The sequence below is a fragment of the Hylobates moloch genome, unplaced genomic scaffold (genome assembly GCF_009828535.3).
Source record: "Hylobates moloch isolate HMO894 unplaced genomic scaffold, HMol_V3 SCAFFOLD_4, whole genome shotgun sequence".
NCBI lineage: Eukaryota > Metazoa > Chordata > Mammalia > Primates > Hylobatidae > Hylobates > Hylobates moloch.
The window spans coordinates 136,658,673-136,677,391 of record NW_026652279.1 but is presented as its reverse complement, the minus strand read 5'-3'; the positions used below and the strand labels follow the sequence as shown (position 1 = coordinate 136,677,391).

The window sequence follows — 18,719 nt, the reverse complement described above, 5'->3', positions numbered from 1 at the left end:
CTCTTTCTCGATGGAATCTGGCTCTGTTTCCCAGGCTGGAGAACAGTGGCGCTATCTTGGCTCACCGTAACCTCCGCCTCCTGGGTTTAAGCGATTCTCCTGCCTGGACCTCCTGAGTAGCTGGAACTACAGGCACCTGCCACCACGCCTGGCTAATTTTTTGTATTTTTAGTAGAGATGGGATTTCACCATGTTGGCCAGGCTGGTCTCTAACCACTGACTTCAAGTGATCTGCCTGCCTTGGCCTCCCAAAGTGCTGTGATTACAGATGTGGAGCCACCAAGCCTGGCCCTCTTACTGTTTTCTAAATTTAAGTGATCAAATATATAATTGAGAACTTTTCATGCGCATGTAAATTTGTAAAGCTCTGCAAGTGATACAATGGTGGTAAGAAACTAATAGCTTACCATCTAGTTCATGTGTGTACTAAGTAAAATAAGTGTATGAATGATTATAAAACAATTTGTATAAAACATATTAATGCTAGAGTATAACAATTTTATTTGCAGGATAAGAGAGAAGAAAACAATCCATAATCTCAGTGGCTTAGTGGAACAAAAGTTTATTTCTTACTCCTCAGGAGCCTGCTGCAGGCCTGGGAGATTCTCCAGGACAGCTGTCTGACATGTGTTGGCTCAGCCTTTGGGGCTGCTTTGGTTACAAGGCGCCTCTACCTGGACATGTCTCCATGATGACCACTGGAGAGAAGAGTGGGCAGGAGCCTCGACTACTGGCAATTAAATGCTTCTACCCAAGTCACTTCTGTTCACATTTCACTGTCAAAACAAGTCATATGACTGTGGCTAACTTCAAGGAGGGCAGGAAAGGACTATCTGCCCATGTGTGAGGATGCAGAGAGGATCAGACAGTAAGAACGCTCAGTAGCATTCAGTAAGATAAACCTAACAGGGCCGAGTGCAAGTGGCTCATGCCTGTAATCCCAGCATTTTGGGAGGCTGAGCTGGGCGGACTGCCTGAGGTCACCCCGTCTCTACTAAAAATACAAAAAAAATTGCCGAGCGTGGTGGTGTGCACCTGTAATCCCAGCTACTCGGGAGGCTGAGGCAGGGGAATTGCTTGAACCAGGGAGGTGGAGGTTTCAGTGAACCGAGATCGCCCCACTGCACTCCAGCCTGGGCGACAGAACGAGACTCCGTCTCAGAAAACAAAAACAAAAACAAAAACAAAAACATAACAATAGAAAGAATGAGGGGCATTCCCAAGCAGAAAGCAATCATACTTAGCATGTCATGTAATAAAAGACAATTCTGTTTTTCTGTCAATCAGTGAAAGGGTGTACTTTGTTACTTCACTTTATTATGCCAGTAGGAACTGGCCTGCTGGAGCTATTAATTCAATCCTAGCTCCCAAGCTGGTTGATTTCGTAGAGTCTACAAGATTTCCATGCTTTCTCCGTATCTTTTTTCCTTTCTTGTATGTCTCAGATATGTAGCCTAAGGAAATGGGATCTGTGTAAGAGTTTCTGGGAAGGTTCTAGACGGTCTCAGTCTACCTTCCAAGAACTTTTCATTGCTTCTTTGAAGACATGGGTCTTTTTGAACAAAGGTTTTTTAAGTGGTTCAACCAAATGACTTAACCTAATCAATTAGTAATGTCTCCATCTTGGAACTTAGATACCTATTAATAAGAGAGCCATCAGGGTGCAATCAGAAATTCAGCATACGAACAATGGCCGTTGGTTATATTGATCTTAAATAAATAGAAGGGAAAAAGTGGTCCCAGGGCTTTATAAAAAGTGAGAACTCATTAAACTAAAAACCAAGAAACCCGAGTTTTCATTCTTCTTGTAGGCACTTAGGAGAAAGTCAGGAACTTCTGTGTCTTTCCTATTTATTTTGTCTTTACTTCTTACCCAATTCTTAATTATCATTCAGTATGAGTAAAAAGAGAGAATACTTGTCTACCTGTTTTAAAATTACAATGATCAAATTATTCCAAACTTTTTTTAGTTCTTTGGAAATATGTATTACCACATATACATAAAAGAACAAGAAATCTCTACATTAGCTCTCAACTGGGGATATAAAATAAATAAAATATAACTTTTCCGTATTTTAAGAAGTTGGCTGCTTTAATAACTAGGAAGATTCAAGTTGTCGATATGTTTTAAAGTGAAATTTGGAACTGGAATTTATAATATTGTGATTGAAAACACGAGGGTTTTTTGAGATTATTAGGAAAGATAATTCAGAAATTAATGTGTAGGCTTTAGAAGGAACTGAAACCAAGCAAATACTGCTAAAAAAAAAAAAATCCCAGTTCTCCACTGCGAGTGGCCCCCTCTCTAGGGGGCAGCAGAGACGCCCGGGAGGAGACGGAGATCGCAGCGACTCAAGAGAGGCCAAGTGGGTCCGGGCAGTGCCCGCGCCAGGCTCTGAGCTGCAGCCCCAAGGGCGGGGGTCGAAGGAAGAGGCGGAGAGGCGGCTTCACAGATAAGCTTTTGCAGGCGACGCTCTCCGCCCGCCGGACGGGAGGCGGGGTAGCAGCCCGATTACAGAAGCAGCCTGGAAGGAAGGAAGGAAGGAGCGAGGGAGGGACGGGAACGGCAGGAGGAGGAGCAGCGAGCTGGGCTGCAGCTGCGGCGGGAGGAGGAGCGGCCCCCGCGAGGCCACGTTTTGTTTTTGTTATTTTCCATTGGAGTAGTTGTCGGAGGCCTTTCCTGAGGACTGACCGCGCCGCAGCCCGGCAGCCCCGACCTTCCAGGTGACAGCCGGTCACCCTGGTAGGAGTCAGCTCCGCCCCAAGTCACCCCCTCCCGCCCACAGCCCCATTCCCCGCCCAGCCATCCAGTGCCTGCCCGAGGCGAGCGCGGCGGCCGCAGCCGGGCTGCGGCGCTGGAGCCGGCGGCCGCAGGGACCCTCGGCGTGGTCCTCTGACCCTGCAAATCCGCGACGGAGGAAGGGGAGGTCCTGCCCGAGGCGCCAGCCCGAGGAGGAGGATGCCCATTTAACCCGCCCTCGCCTGCCGGGCGCTTGCCTCGGTGCCCGCCGCCGGAGCCTCCGAGCCGCGCCCGTGGAAGTGCTGCATGGGGCAGGGCTGCTGAAGCGCGGAGTTCGGGGTCGCGCCGCTCCCAGGCAGGCGCGGGAGCCCAGTGCGGCAGTTGGCACAGTTTCGGCGGCGCCTTCTGCGCGGGAGTGGGGGGCGCGGTGCGCCCGGCCGACCTCCGCGGTGCCCTGGTGAGGCGAGAGTTATGGAGCCGCCCAGCTGCATTCAGGATGAGCCGTTCCCGCACCCCCTGGAGCCCGAGCCGGGCGTCTCAGCTCAGCCCGGCCCCGGGAAGCCAAGCGATAAGCGGTTCCGGCTGTGGTACGTTGGGGGGTCGTGCCTGGACCGCAGGACCACGCTGCCCATGCTGCCCTGGCTCATGGCCGAGATCCGCAGGCGCAGCCAGAAGCCCGAGGCGGGCGGCTGCGGGGCGCCGGCGGCCCGTGAGGTGATCCTGGTGCTCAGCGCGCCCTTCCTGCGTTGCGTCCCCGCGCCGGGCGCTGGGGCCTCGGGGGGCACTAGTCCGTCGGCCACGCAGCCCAACCCGGCCGTGTTCATCTTCGAGCACAAGGCGCAGCACATCTCGCGCTTCATCCACAACAGCCACGACCTCACCTACTTTGCCTACCTGATCAAGGCGCAGCCCGACGACCCCGAGTCGCAGATGGCCTGCCACGTTTTCCGCGCCACAGACCCCAACCAGGCAAGACCCGGGCTCGGAGGCGCGGGGGGCGGGGTCGGCCCTGGGGGATCGGGTAGCAGGGCGGGAGGGGCAGGGTCCCCACTTTAAGGACCGACTGTGGTTTGGCTGCAGGCGCGCGCTCTCCACGTGGCGCACTCAAGCGCCGGCTAGTCAACTTCCCTGGACCTTGGGAGTGGGAGAGAAGGCGTTCGGGGGCTGGGCGAGCGGCGGGAGCGGCCGGCCGGCTACAGCAGGGACCCGGAGGGAAAAGGACAGCGGTCCCGGGATGGAGGGGGAGCTGGCGCGTCCAAGGAGCACGCGTGGAGGAGCGCGCGTCCCGGGAGGACGGCGGTGTCTGGAGTGTGACCGGAGATGGCTTGTTTGCCGTGTGTGTGTGTGTGTGTGTGTGTGTGTGTGCGTGTCTGTGTGTGTGTGTGTGCGTGCGTGTGCGCGCGAGCGCGTGTATGAACGCAGAAGGTTGGGTTCCTAGAGGTCCTCACTAGTTCGCAATCGCGGTCAAATCCTTAACCGGTTTGGCTGGTCGCGTCATCTTCGCAGCAGCACCTGCAGGTCTCCGGTCTGGGAGGCGATTTCCGAGCGGGGCTTAGGGAAAAGTTACTAGACATAGTCAGATTGTCTGCAAAGAAGGATTCTACATTTGGATATTGAATGGAAAGAAGCCCTTTTTTTTTTTTGCAGTTTTTAAACACACTTATTGGAGGCAGTGTAGTAGAACAGGTTTCTAATACCATTTTTTAAATGTTTTTTTCCACTTTTGTTTTTAATATATTTTTTTCAGAGTCTTCTAAATCGAATTACCAAACAGTAAACTTTTACTTCCTTAAAAACAGATATGGTCCTTGTGGAATAGGGAGAGGAGAACTTGACTATGCAGTGATTGTGTCTTTGAAAACAGGGGTTTTCCCCTTTAATTTGTAATGAGTTTTTTTTCCCCCCATATCAAAAGCTTCCAAAATGCTGTTTTAAAAATGGTTATTTACTGTTTGCACAGTCCTTTAGGTTCTTTGGAAAAATGGTGTTGTCTAAATATAAATAAAGTCTCAGGTTGCACCATGTGGCTTTCTTTTGGTAGCTGGGAAATTAATCGTAGTCAGATGAGAAAAACATCCTATAAATATGGCTTTAATTTTTTTATTTCACAATTCTTCTGTCTGTAATTGAAAGACTTAGTTCAACAGTTTTCACAAAAGGCTTGTAGTTGAATTGAAGAAAATAATAGTTCATTCTCTTAGATTTCATCAGTTACTTTGAAAAAAAGTTAATTTTTTTTTTTTTTTTAGACGGAGTCTCGCTCTGTCGCCCAGGCTGGAGCGCAGTGGTGCGATCTCGGCTCACTGCAACCTCCACCTCCCGGGTTCAAGTGATTCTCGTGCCTCAGCCTCCCCAGTAGCTGGCATTACAGGCGCCCAACAATCAGAACTCCTAATGTGAAGTTATGTTTATGGCGTAACTGTTATGTTTATGGCAAAATATCGTACTAACATTATTTCAAGATCCTAACCACGGTTTAATGAATTTCATTTTGTGAACATTTCTTCAAAACTTATTTTTAGCTTTCACATATGTTAAAATTGGAAAGTTTCTGAAAGCTATTACATTTTATTGTATTACATTTTTCTGGTTCTGGTGGTAAAGAGGAGCCAGTTGCATTTTTCCAGGACTTTAAGGAACTTTTCATGACTCTTGGGGGTTTATGTTAAAGTTATTTCCCCCCAGCAACATCTGATGCATGACACATTGTTGCTAATCTCATTGATGGTCCTGGCACCTTGAGTTCTCAATAGCTGCTGTTGAGTTCCTCTTGGTCTCATTGGTAGGAAGTCAATTATAAACATTCCTTTATTTTCCTCCATTATATGTTTAAGCATTAGAGGCTGAACTATATAAATATTAATATGTTTAGGCTCACTTCTCCCTTTTAGTCCAGTGGGAGCAGTGGAAGTCATATGACTTTCTCATAAAAGTTCAAGAAAACCTCTAACTTTCCTATTTATTGCCTTTTCCCAGATGAGTGTTTGATCTAAAGATATGAATTACTATTTGCTCTTAACCAAGAGATTCCCTGGCAGAGGATTATTAATTTGAAGGGCTATATGTAGTGTCTCTAGAGAGCATCTCCAGCCATTAATCGGTGGTTACAAACTCAAATGATGAAGAGGGTTGAGTGAGGACCATGGAGCACTGGATAGTGGGTGTCCTTTCTCAGGTTGCTACTTAGCTCCACTTGGAAATTGCATGAATAGGATGCAAGTCTAGCGTTGCTAGAGCTGCTGATTTCCCAAGAGAGAGTGGAAATCTGAATTTTTATATATGATCCCGCATTTTAAAGTATTGGCAAATATTGTAAACATTTAAGAATCCTATCTGGGCCAAACAATACACATCTGAGAGATGGCTTTAGAGATCCATGAGCGACCACTTTTGATCTTTGGCATAAATATTTGTTGAGTGGACAAGTGCAGTCATTGACACTATGTGCTGTTTGCTATATTTCCTTTAGAGCATCCAGGTTCATTGATATGGCTCTCATAGTAGGGGAAGTTGGGACCATCCTTTTTGAAGAATTTACCAGAAAAATTCCCAGAAGTGTTGATTCTGCAGCTGGACATGTTAAAGGGGTCAGTTCAACATATTATCATCCAGCAGTGTGCTTCATGCAGAGTTGGCTGTGGATAGTTCTAGGGACCCTTGAAATCAGAAGGAAGACCTGCTGTTTGCTTTGTTCTGAGTTCTACATTTGAAGTGGAGAATTATTTATTTGGACTTAAGATCATTGTTAAGAGTCTCCTAAGTGTTTCCCTCAGTCCTTGACAAAGTCTACAAAGGTAGCCTAGAGCAGTAGACCTGCAAACATCCTCTAACATACTTGACTGTGGTTTGTCTGTCATGCCTGTTCCTTTAATGCAATGGCCCTATCTGTTGGATGACCATATACTTTATTGCTTGATATGGGACAATTTTATTGTCAAAAGGGGCACCACTAATAATTATACAAGCACTGTGAGTAATAAACCTGGACTGTTCAGGACAAACCGGGATATATGGTCACCATGGCAAAGTTTGTGTTCATGCAGAGCCACTGAGTTGGAGGATTGTGGTTGCTAATATAAAATGATAATGTTGTCAAGAATATTTACTCACATATTGGAGTTGGATCTACATTTGACCTCAGAGCTGGGAGTGCTGTACTGATCGCTTGGGGGTCTATTGTGGGGAGTTGCCACAGTGATGTGTTCCCTCTTGGCTCCATACCTCCCTGTTGGGTCAGAGTCAATTTAAGGATGTGTGTCAGGAGAAGCATTCAACTAGAATAGCTCAATGCACCACTGTTTCTCCAAGGTGCAAAGAGAAATGGAGATGGGGGTGAAATATATGCCAGTGCAGATCTGTGTCTAGTCAAGCCTGTGTAGTCTTATACAGGAGGAATGTCAGGCTTAGCACATTTCAGCTAAACTTGAATATTTGAACTGGGAAAAGGGCTTAATCTCATTGGCATGAAGTGAATTACAGACTTAAACTCACTGGGGAAACAAGAATATCTGATTCTCTCCCAAAGGTCTAGGATAGGTCACTAATACTCTGTAAATATTTATCCACTTTCAAAAAGAGTCTGTATGGCATTATCCAAATTTTTCTGTTAAAAAGTTATTTTATGTTATACATATATTACCACAATAAAAAATAAAGCAGGAGTTGTCATTGAAAATATGAGACTTTGTTATTTTATTTATTTATTTATTTTTTTGAGACAGAGTCTGGCTCTGTCGCCCAGGCTGGAGTGCAGTGGTGCCATCTCAGCTCACTGCAAACTCCGCCTGCCGGGTTCACGCCATTCTCCTGCCTCAGCCTCCTGAGTAGCTGGGACTACAAGCGCCCGCCACCACGCCCTGCTACTTTTTTGTATTTTTAGTAGAGACGGGGTTTCATCGTGTTAGCCAGGATGGTCTCGAACTCCTGACCTCGTGATCCACCCAGCTCGGCCCCCCAAAGTGCTGGGATTACAGGCATGAGCCACTGCACCTGGCCATTTATGTTAATTTTTAATTAACATTTGCCTGTGAGTTTTGAAGCATCGTTATATTTTATAATTATAGGCTTAACAATCTTTTAAAAGATAAAAACATGATTGTTATAATGTGCATTGGTTGTTTTTGTGTAGGTTTACTGAAGCTTGCAAGAATGATTTTAAAGAGACTTTACAAATTGTGTTCTTAAGATTAAAAAAAGGAATTTAATGCCAGTTTTTTCCCAACTCTCAGTTCTCTTAAAAATGGTTATTACTGTCTGAGCTTTAATCAGGTAACCAGTTTTTTTGTCAATATATTTTTAGAAGGTCATTTTTCAGTTCTTTTTCAAAGTTGATGGTTAGTGGCTTTGGGAATATACTAGTGAGAATACCAGAGAAATTGAAACCTGGAAGATTTCACCTCTCTGTGCTTTCTAAGAAGTTTATTCTGTGGACAGATAGATCTGTCTCTTTTTTTGTAATCATTTTTTATTCTCTCTCCCTGCAGTCTGAAGTGGAGGTTAATTTGCCTTGGCTCTGTGGTACAATCTTGACTGCAATATCTGGGGGAAAGGTACAAACATAGCCCAGAGACTCCCAGCCACAAGGGAGCACGTTATGATAGGAACCCTAAGCTGAAAATTGAAGGTGTTCAGTGTCAGGGCTTGATTATCAGAAACCAGAGATTCTCAAACTTCAGTGTGTGTGTCAGAATTACCTCGGGGGCTTCTTAAAAGAGACCACTGGACCCTACCCTCAATTTCTGATTTAACAAGTTCTCTGGTGATGCTCAAACTACTGGCCAGGTGACCACAGTTTTAGAAACCCTGTGCTAAGTTATTTGGTTCATTTGGTTGGCTGTATGACCATTTCTGTTCCCCTGGATATTTTTGTAGTCTTTCTCAGACTTGAAAGTTCAAGTTGAATGTGAGGAGAAATAATATTTGACTCGAATATTTTTAAGAAGCTCTTCATCTTCTAGCTTAATGATTTGCCTATCCTTTTCCTGATACAGACATTATTCTGCCAGACATCATAAGACCATGCAAATGTTGAATGAAAACTTTGCCTTTCAGCCAAAAGTTTTAAGATCTGCAGGTGGAATAAACAGTTCATTTTGCGGGGAATACAGATAACCTAAAAATCTGAAGTCCAAAGTGTTTTAACGTCAGAAACGTTTTGAGCATCAACGTGACACAACGGGTGGAAAATTCTTCACCTGATTTCATGTGATCAAAGTCAAAACACACAAAATTATTAAACATATTGTATAAAATTACCTTGAGGCTATGTGTATAAGGTGTATAGAAACACAAATGAAGTTTTTTTTTTGTTGTTGTTTATTTTTTTGAGGTGGAGTCTCGCACTGTCGCCCAGGCTGGAGTGCAGTGGTGCGATCTCGGCTCACTGCAGCCTCCGCCTCTCAGGTTCAAGTGATTCTTCTGCCTCAGCCACCCAAGTAGCTGGGATTACAGGAGTGCACCACCACGCCCAGCTAATTTTTGTATTTTTAGTAGAGTCGGGGTTTCACCATGTTGGCCAGGCTTATCTCAAACTCGTGACCTCAAGTGATCTGCCCGCCTGGGCCTCCCAAAGTGCTGGGATTACAGGTATGAGCCACTGCACCCGGCCAGAAACATAAATGAATTTTATACTTAGACTTGGGTCTCATCCTTAAGATATCTCATATGTATATGAAAATATTCCAAAATCTGAAAAAAAAATTCAAAATCTGAAACACTTCTGTTCCCAAGTATTTTGGATAGGGGATACTCAACCCGCATATCCTAATTTCAGATTACCATAGTTTTTGAAAAAATTAAAGGTTGATTTACAGCCTGAGAAATAACACCATTCAGTAAGGCAGAGTCTGTTCACATGTCCTTTTCTCATTTTGGAATGAGTAATTGCTTGGTGAGGAAACTGATGATTTCCATGAATTTTCTAGATTATCTGGTGTATTATTTACCTCAGAAATAAAAGAATCAAGTCAGAAAAATAGCAGCATGCTTAGTATACTGGCTATTAACAAAATCATGCAAAAAGAAGTAGAGTTGGGCAATTTAGTGAATAAGATAATGGCCAGCCTAAATAATTGCTGCAAACAATTTTATTTACTTAAAAAAACCTCAAGGCTTCTGTTTGTTTAAAAATATCTGGCTGGTAGTTTCAGAGTCCCCTTTCCTTTAGACTATGTTGGCATGTCTGAACCAAGCCAACATGCAGTTACTTGGATGTAGCCCCTTGGAAAGTGAAGAACAGATCAATTATGATTTAATGTAATAGTATATTCAGACTTATTTGACCAAGTAAAGGATTTTGCTTGACATATGGTCTGCATAAAATATGTATACAAATTGAATACCTCGCTGGGATGTGCCAACTCTAAGGATGTCATTGGCTTGTTACTTTAAGGTTGAAATATGGTATGTAATATGGTATGTTGACATTGCACTGTCAAGTTTGTCTGAGTAGCTCCTTAATGCGTTTCCTTAAAAGAGAACGTTTATTGAGCTCTTCCTGGGTGATAGCACTACTCTCACTGCTTCTCTTAGGTGATCACCCTTTAGCTTCACAGTAACTGGGTGAAGTACGTACCAGTATTTCCTTCATTTTATAGATGAGAAAACTGAGATATAGAAAGGTTAAATTATGGGCGGGGCGTGGTGGCTTATGCCTGTAATCCCAGCACTTTGGGAGGCTGAGGCAGGCGGATCACCTGAGGTCAGGAGTTCGAGACCAGCCTGGCCAACATGGTGAAACCCCATCTCTACTAAAAAAACAAAAATTAGCCAGGTATGGTGGCATACGCCTGTAATCCCAGCTACTTGGGAGGCTGAGGCAGGAGAATCGCTTGAACTCGGGAGATGGAGGTTGCAGTGAGCCTAGATCGTACCAGTGCACTTTAGCTTGGGCGACAAAGTGAGGTTAAAAAAAAAAAAAAGGTTAAATTATTTCTCCAAGGTCACAAGACCTGTACTGGTAGAAGCAGATTTCTATCCAGGCAGATTCTAAAGCTTGTTTTCTTTCTTTTTTTTTTTTTTTTTTTGAGACGGAGTCTGGCTCTGTCGCCCAGGCTGGAGTGCAGTGGCGCAATCTCAGCTCACTGCAAGCTCCGCCTCCCAGGTTCACGCCATTCTCCTGCCTCAGCCTCCCGAGTAGCTGGGACTACAGGCGCGCGCCACTACGCCCGGCTAATTTTTTGTTTTTTAGTAGAGACGGGATTTCACTGTGTTAGCCAGGATGGTCTCAATCTCCTGACCTCGTGATCCGCCCGCCTCGGCCTCCCAAAGTGCTGGGATTACAGGCGTGAGCCATAGCACCTGGCCAGTTTTCTTACCTGCTACACTAGAGTGCGGTTATTGAAAATTAGTTTTTAGTTGTCAGGCTTATCAACTTTTATCCTATCACTTTTTCCTACTCATATTAAAAATCTCCACAGGTAAATATGCTTATTAAGTTTGTAAAATAATAATTAGGGCTGAATGCACACTTGGGTATAGTTATGCCAGTATGTACTTTCTGTTTTAAGGGGAAATAAAAAAAGTTTGTGTGATTTGTTGGGCTGGTAAAGCTGAACTCTGGTGTATCTTTAGTTTAGTGTCTTTAAGTATGGCAGGGGAATAAACTATGAGTCTATAGTATTTATCACCATTATAATTTTAGGTTAGAATAAAAGATCATTAGGATCTGTATTTAAAAACAAGTAAACCATGAATTTGAATATATTTTATTGAATTATAAAGTATATGAATATCATTTAATATGTCTTTGATATCTATGATTATATGACAGAAAGGGACAAAATATAGGATTAAAACTTTGGTTGGTTTCATTTCAGATAATCTTGCCATAGGTTTGTGCAGTCTCACCAGAAGGAAATCAGGGTTGTTATTACGGTTTTACTGATCTCTTCCAAGTTTCACTTCTTGCAAGATGTTGGGGTTGGAAAGAGGATCTCTAAGTAATGGAATCTTTCTGGCTAAAAATAGGAGCCTACATTCGCTGCTGCTTTAGCGTTTTTATTTTGTGGACACCCTTAACCAGTTGAATAGTCTTCACTTTTAACTTTTGTGAATTTTCACACACATTTTTAAAATTTTCTAAGTTAGGACCATGGAAACTTTGTGCTATCAATATTATATAATTTGTGAATAGTTTATTATCAGTCTCAGATTCTAAGTCAAACACAGTGCTTCTGGTCGGACAAATCTAGAAATCTGTTATATCTCACAATTGTATCTTCTGTATCTTACAATTGTATCTTCATATGTATTTTTAATAATGGATTACGTAACTTGGACAAATACGTTTATGGCTGGGACCTTTTAAAAATCAGTAAAAATTGGGAGGCTGAAGCGGGCGAATCATTTTAGACCAGGAGTTTGAGACCAGCCTGGCCAACACAGTGAAACCCCATCTCTTCTAAAAATAGCAAAAATTAGCCAGGTGTGGTGGTGCATACCTGTAATCCCAGCTACTCAGGAGGAGGCTGAGGCATAAGAATTGCTTGAACCTGGGAAGTGGAGGTTGCAGTGAGCCGTGATTGTGCCACTGCGCTCCAGCCTGGGTGACAGCTCACTCTGTCTCTAAATAAATAAATAAATAAATATCAATGAGTAAATTGTTTTTGGTTCTTACATGGCTCCCAGTTTTTTCAACTCATCTCTTGCCTTGGTTTCAGCCGTTTAATTCCCATTGGCTGGGCAGTCTGAGAGCTTTTCCTGAGTTTACCTGAATTAAACTGATGGCCTTTCTCCTTGGTTCTCTAGGTAGTTATTGCTCCCAGATTTCCAGTAGCAAGTTCTTTAGGAGACCAGTTTGCATCCTTCATTATTCTGTGTTGGAACTCCCTGATTCTGCCGCTCCCTTTGAAGACCATCCAATGCTTGTTGCCTGACTCTTTACAGATTGTGCACTACTTGCCTGATTGGATTTCTTTCTAGTCATGGAAGCTGGACCTCTTTTTCCTGAGAGAGTATCTAGTTATGGTCCTCGCCCCTTCCTATTAGCTCCTTGTAAGGCTGTTAACAGATTTTATTTGCAGACAGATTTTATTTTGTACAGATTTTATTTTGGCTGTTGTATGGAATTTTGTAAAAGCCTGTTGGCATGAACATAGTGGTGGTGGTGGGCATGACCCTTTTAAATCCATCCACAATTCTTTTTTTTATTTTTATCTTTTTTCTCTGAGACGAAGTCTTGCTTTGTCACCCAGGCTGGAATGCAGTGGCGTGGTCTCGGCTCACTGCAACCTCTGCCTCCTGGGTTCAAGCAATTCTCCTGCCTCAGCCTCCTGAGTAGCTGGGACTACAGGCGCCTGCCACCACACTCAGCTAATTTTTGTATTTTTAGTAGATACGGAGTTTCACCATGTTGGCCAGGCTGTTCTCTCTTGACCTCATGATCCGACCACCTCAGCCTCCCGAAGTGCTGGGATTACAGGCATGAGCCACCGTGCATGGCCCATCCATATTTCTTTTTCTTTTCTTTTTTTTTTTTTTTTGAGACAGAGTCTGGCTCTGTTGCCCAGGCTGGAGTACAGTGGCACAATCTTGGCTCACTGCAGCCTCCACCTACTGGGTTCAAGTGATTCTCCTGCCTCAGCCTCCTGAGTAGCTGGGACTACAGGCACCCGCCACCATGCCCGGCAAATTTTTGTATTTTTAGTAGAGATGAGGTTTCACCACGTTGATCAGGCTGGTCTCGAACTCCCGACCTCAGGTGATCCGCCCGCCTTGGCCTCCCAAAGTGCTGGGATTACAGGCATGAGCCACAGTGCCTGGCCATCCACAATTCTTTTTATCTAATTTGAGGCAGGTAGGCAGGTTCAATAGGCAGATCTTTGTCTAGTTTCTTTCTTTCTTTTTTTCTTTGAGACAGAGTCTCACTGTCACCTAGGCTGGAGTGGTGTAGTGGCCCAATCTCGGCTCACTGCAACCTCCGCCTCCCAGGTTCAAGCAATTCTCTTGCCTCAGCATCCCGAGTAGCTCGATTACAGTTGTGTTCCACCACACCTGGCTAATTTTTTATTTGTAGTAAACACTGGCTTTCACCACGTTGGCCAGGCTGGCCTGGAACTCCTGGCCTCAAGTGATTCTCCCGCCTTGGCCTCCTAAAGTGCTGGGATTATAGGCTTGAGCCACCCGGCCTGGCTTTGTCTGGTTTCTAATAGCAGTATTAAACAATATGACAACAGGTGATGGTGTATTCTATTTATAGATACCCCTTTATGTTTTACCTTGCTCCATTAATTTTAAACCTTTCCACTGGTCACATTATTCTGTTAATAACATTTGATAAATTTGTTTACTCTCTGTTCATGTAAATAAAGTACATTAGTTATAACATAGAGACTGTCACCTAATAGCTAATCCTCCATCAGGGATCTGGAAGTTAATTGGCATATCACCTTTCTTCTACTGGAAGCTAGGTTGGAGATACATATATATTTAAAAATTAAATTGTTCATTTTAATAAGTAGAGTGTGAACATGACATAGTTAAATCTATCTTAACATGAGAAAGTAGAGGACTTCTTTGGAATAAAGAATATGTAAAAATCAACCTTTAATTTCTCCAGTATTTTCACCTAAGCCCACCATATAGCTTTTTTTTTTTTTTTTTTTTTTTTTGGATACAGGGTCTCACTCTGTCGCCTGGGCTGGAGTGCAGTGGCGGATCCTAGCTTACTTCAACCTCCACCTCTTAAGTTGAAGTGATTCTTGTGCCCCAGCCTCCTGAGTAGCTAGGACTACAGGCACACACCACTGCACCTGGCTAGTTTATGTATTTTTTGGTAGAAACGGGGTTTCACCATGTTGGCCAGGCTGGTCTTAAACTCCTGACCTCAGGTGATCCGCCTGCCTTGGCCTCCCAAAGTGCTGGGATTACAGGCCACCGTGCCTGGCCAACCCATCATATAGTTTAACAGAGATTTTTGTCTGCCTTTTGCTTGATCTACCAAAATTACCCAGCATTTGACTTGATGTTTAGGAGCTATACCCTAAACTTCTAGGAGCCAGATTAATGATGATAAAAATAGCACCTAATCACTTTATATTTATTTACTTTCTAGACCAGAGATGCTCAAATTTAGGACTCCTCCCTTGGAGGTTTTGTTACAATATGATTGCTGGACCCCAACCCTGACCCCTGGAGTTTTTGATTCAGTAAGTCTAGGGTGGTGTCTTAAATTTGCATCTCTAACAGTTCCCAGGTGATGTTGATGCTGCCAGTCTGGTGCCCACACTTTGACAAATACGGCAGTAGACAGTGGGTTGGCAAAACTACAGCCTTTTTTTTTTGTAAATACAGTTTATTTGAACATGGCCCAACTCATTTGTTCATATATTGTTTATGTTTTCATACTACAGTGGCAGAGCTGAGCATTTGTGACAGAGACTGTATGGTCCCCAGGCCTAAAATCTTTATTATCTGGTCCTTTATGGAAAAAAAATTGATAACCCCTGCTCTAGACAATCTTGTAAAAAAAATAGGTATTTTAACTCTCATTTTATAGATGAGAAAACTAAAGCTCAAATACTTCTCTTAAGGACTGGAGCTAGTAAGTGGCAGATCTGGGATTCCAAACCCCATGTCCTTTCTGAAACCTACTTAAAAATTTTTTATCAATGGCTTCCAGATTTATTACCATAGCCCAGCCCTCTCCTCTGAGCCCAAACTTTCTTCAGTATTTAAATGCTTACTTGACATCTGCACTTGAATATATACTTGCTGTCGTAACTGGGAATTATATTTGAATCCTACTTTTTCACTCACCAATTTCAGTCATTGAGGCAAGTCACATTGATTCTGCCTCCAAAACTTTTTTTGGAGGGGTAGGAGACAGATTCTTGCTCTGTGGCCCAGGCTAGAGTACAGTGGTGCAGTCGTGGCTCACTGCAGCCTTGACTTCCTGGGCTCAAGTGATCCTTCCACCTCAGCTTCACAAGTAGCTGAGACTACAGGTTCCAGCCACTATACCTGGCTAATGTTTTAAAAAGTTTTTTTGTAGGGATAGGATCTGGTTATGTTTCCCAGGCTGGTCTCAAACTCCTGGGCTCAAGCTGTCCTCTTGCCTCAGCCCCCTAAAGTGCTGGGATGACAGGTGTGAGCCACAGCACCTGGCCAAAATTCATTTTTGGACACCACCCAGATCTCACTACCTTATCTTTTGCTGGGACTATCATACTGCCTCTCACCTCTTCTCCTTGTTCTCAGCTTGCTCTCCCATCAATCCCTTCTTTCATGGAGCAGTAGGAGAGGTAAAATACAAACCAGATCAGGTTTCCCTTGCATTCAGAATAATATGCAAATTCCTTATCATGTGATCGTGTGTGACTCTGCCCCATTTGTCTCCGGGTGTCTTCTTGAAGACTGCTCTCCTGCATGCATTACATTCAGACATATAAGTCATCTCCCTCATCCTTAAACAAGCTCAACTCTTAAATCACTCCAGAGCCTTTGTATGTGTGACTGCCATTCTTTGCGAGCTTAGTTTTTTATCCTGGGCTTCAGTTCTCTGTTAAATTGCAGATGTCACTTCCTCAGATTGGCCGCCATTAGGTGGGTATCCCACTTTTTTACTTCTGTCTCGGCCATTTGTTTTTCTTTTGACACTCGTTTAAAATTAATTTTCTTTTTTACACTTCTGGGGAGCACTGACACCACCTCTGGAATGTAAGCTTCACACTGAGCGAGATCTTACCTGCACATGGTTGTGTGCCCAGAACCTAGTTCTGTAGTATAGGTTCATTCCAATGAATTGAAATTAGGTTGAGTAAGAATTGATCCTTGCCCTCAAGGAATTTAAGTCCACAGGAGCAGATTAATGTCTACTGGCAAAGATATATGTTTGTTTTCATATGGTTGCCTTTAGTTTTCGTCATGTTTAACAAGTGGTGATTGTATTCTGTTTGCACGATATTTTTTGTTATGGCTACTTACAAATTTAGAGCCATCATACTGCTTATAATATTAAAAAAGATTATAAAGTAACTTACATAATTTCTGAAAATATTTTGTTGTCTAATTTGAGAAGGGCCTTTTTTTTTCCTTCCTGATCAAAACATAGGAAGTTTGCTAAAGCTACCAACAGGAGAATGTGCGTCTCCTTGTCCTATGTGAGTTGAGGTTTTGGGGATTGGAAGATGATCAGCCTTAATGATTTTGCAAATATATCCATGCGATAATTGGATTTATTTTTAGTTTCAGTTCAGTTCAGTTATTTAGGCTTCCCAGTGGTAACATGATCTCATTTGGAAGCCTATTTAGTAACACAGTGCTTGAGAATGGCTTTGGTAAGTTTTTACTCCCAAATCTGAAACTGACCATTTTCTTAGGCCCAAGAAGCTGGACTAGACCCAAGAAATTGAAGCTCTGGACCCCACTCTTCCATAATTAGTCATGTAACATGAAAAATCCAGATCATGATTTCTTAGTTGCTCCTTTGTTCATTACCCTATTTATTTAAAAACCAACCAGGTTAATAGCTTTTTAAGGCCTTTCTTAACAAATCGGCAGGGCAGGGCTAAGAGTTGTTTCAAATGCTTTTTGAAATCGAAAAGGGAAATGAATGAATGGAGAGGAGATCCATCTGGGTGAGGTCAGAGAAGAGTAAGAAAAAAAACTGGCCAATGTCCACAGTGAACTCTTGACCAATTATAAGATACAGGGTTTGTATTCTGGATTTCTTTATTTGCGAAAACAGCATGCTTTTGTGACAGAATAATAATCACTGCTCTTTTATGTATTTTATTTTATACTTGGAATAAGAGGTTTTGGTAGGTCGATTATTGTTTTCATGGCCACTGAGGCATGCACCAAGCTATAGGTAAGATGGCAAGTAAGACTGCAGTATTCTTGTGGGTTGGGGTTCTACTTTAAAAGAAAAAAACTACACAAGGAAAGATAACTTTATTCTTCTAGAAAAACCTAACGGGCCATAGTCGTATGCCTTTGTAAATATAGGCTCCCTGCTTCCACCTCCTTCCTCAAAAGGGCCTTTTCTCCTCCTTCATAGTCTGTCTAGTATGAGCAATACTCATTTCTACATTTCTTCAATGTTTGGTCCCTTACATGGTGTAGGAGAGTCTCATACGGTAATAAGTTCTAAACAGCTTTTCTTTTTACACCATTGATGAAGCAGTATGTGGTTTATATATGTGTTTCTCTGTTTTGTCATTAGTTTTTATAATAATTGAAATGATTTTTGGAAACCCGCTTTCCATTATAATCTTGACCCAAAAACATAGATATTGCTGATGATGCATTGTTCAAAACAGCAAACACAGCTGCTTGTTAAGGCCAAAGGCAAATATGAAAATAGACAGTTTCACAACATGTTTGCCTATTTACAAAGGCTGTTTTCTTTTGCTCTTGGAGTGGAGGATAAACACATCATTTCTGTAAAGGGACAAGCTGTAATGTACATATTGAGTATGAGAGTTACTTGTTAGCATTGATTTGAGTCATAATATATTACCCCGTTTACTTAGGAACCAGTCAGGTTAATAGATTTTTTTTGTGCCTGTGATTGTACCAATTAGGTAGTTTCTCTGGAAATCTTGCTCGCTCTGATTTTTCTTCTGAAAGCAGAATTGATTCTAGATTTTGGCAGTGGGAACTGACATGTATATGTCCTGTAATTGTTTTTTAGCTGCTTACATTTTTCAGATGATTGACTTTTTTTTACATTTTTAAATTTTTTTTTTTTTTTTTTTGAGACAGAGTCTCACTCTGTCACCAGGCCGGAGTGCAGTGGCGTGATTTCGACTCACTGCAACCTCTGACTCCCTGGTTTAAGCGATTCTCCTGCCTCAGCCTCCCGAGTTGCTTGGGTTACAGGCATGCACCACCACGCTCAGCTAATTTTTGTATTTTTAGTAGAAATGGGGTTTCATCATGTTGCCCAGGCTGGTCTCGAACTGCTGACCTCGTGATCTGCCTGCCTCAGCCTCCCAAAGTGCTGGGATTACAGGTGTGATCCACCGTGCCCGGCCAT

The 18,719-nt window shown here is 43.1% G+C and overlaps 1 protein-coding gene across 2 annotated transcripts in view; it reads left to right on the top strand.

The window, feature by feature from the left end:
* Window positions 1-2,575: 2,575 nt before the first annotated feature.
* TBC1D4 (TBC1 domain family member 4) overlaps window positions 2,576-18,719 on the top strand; it is a 198,637-nt gene continuing 182,493 nt past the window's right edge. For both annotated transcript variants that reach the window (XM_032151019.2, XM_032151022.2), the window contains exon 1: window positions 2,576-3,709. In XM_032151019.2, the coding sequence (XP_032006910.1) occupies window positions 3,212-3,709 (498 nt within the window). In that variant the 5' untranslated portion in view covers window positions 2,576-3,211. The remainder of the gene's footprint in view (window positions 3,710-18,719) is intronic.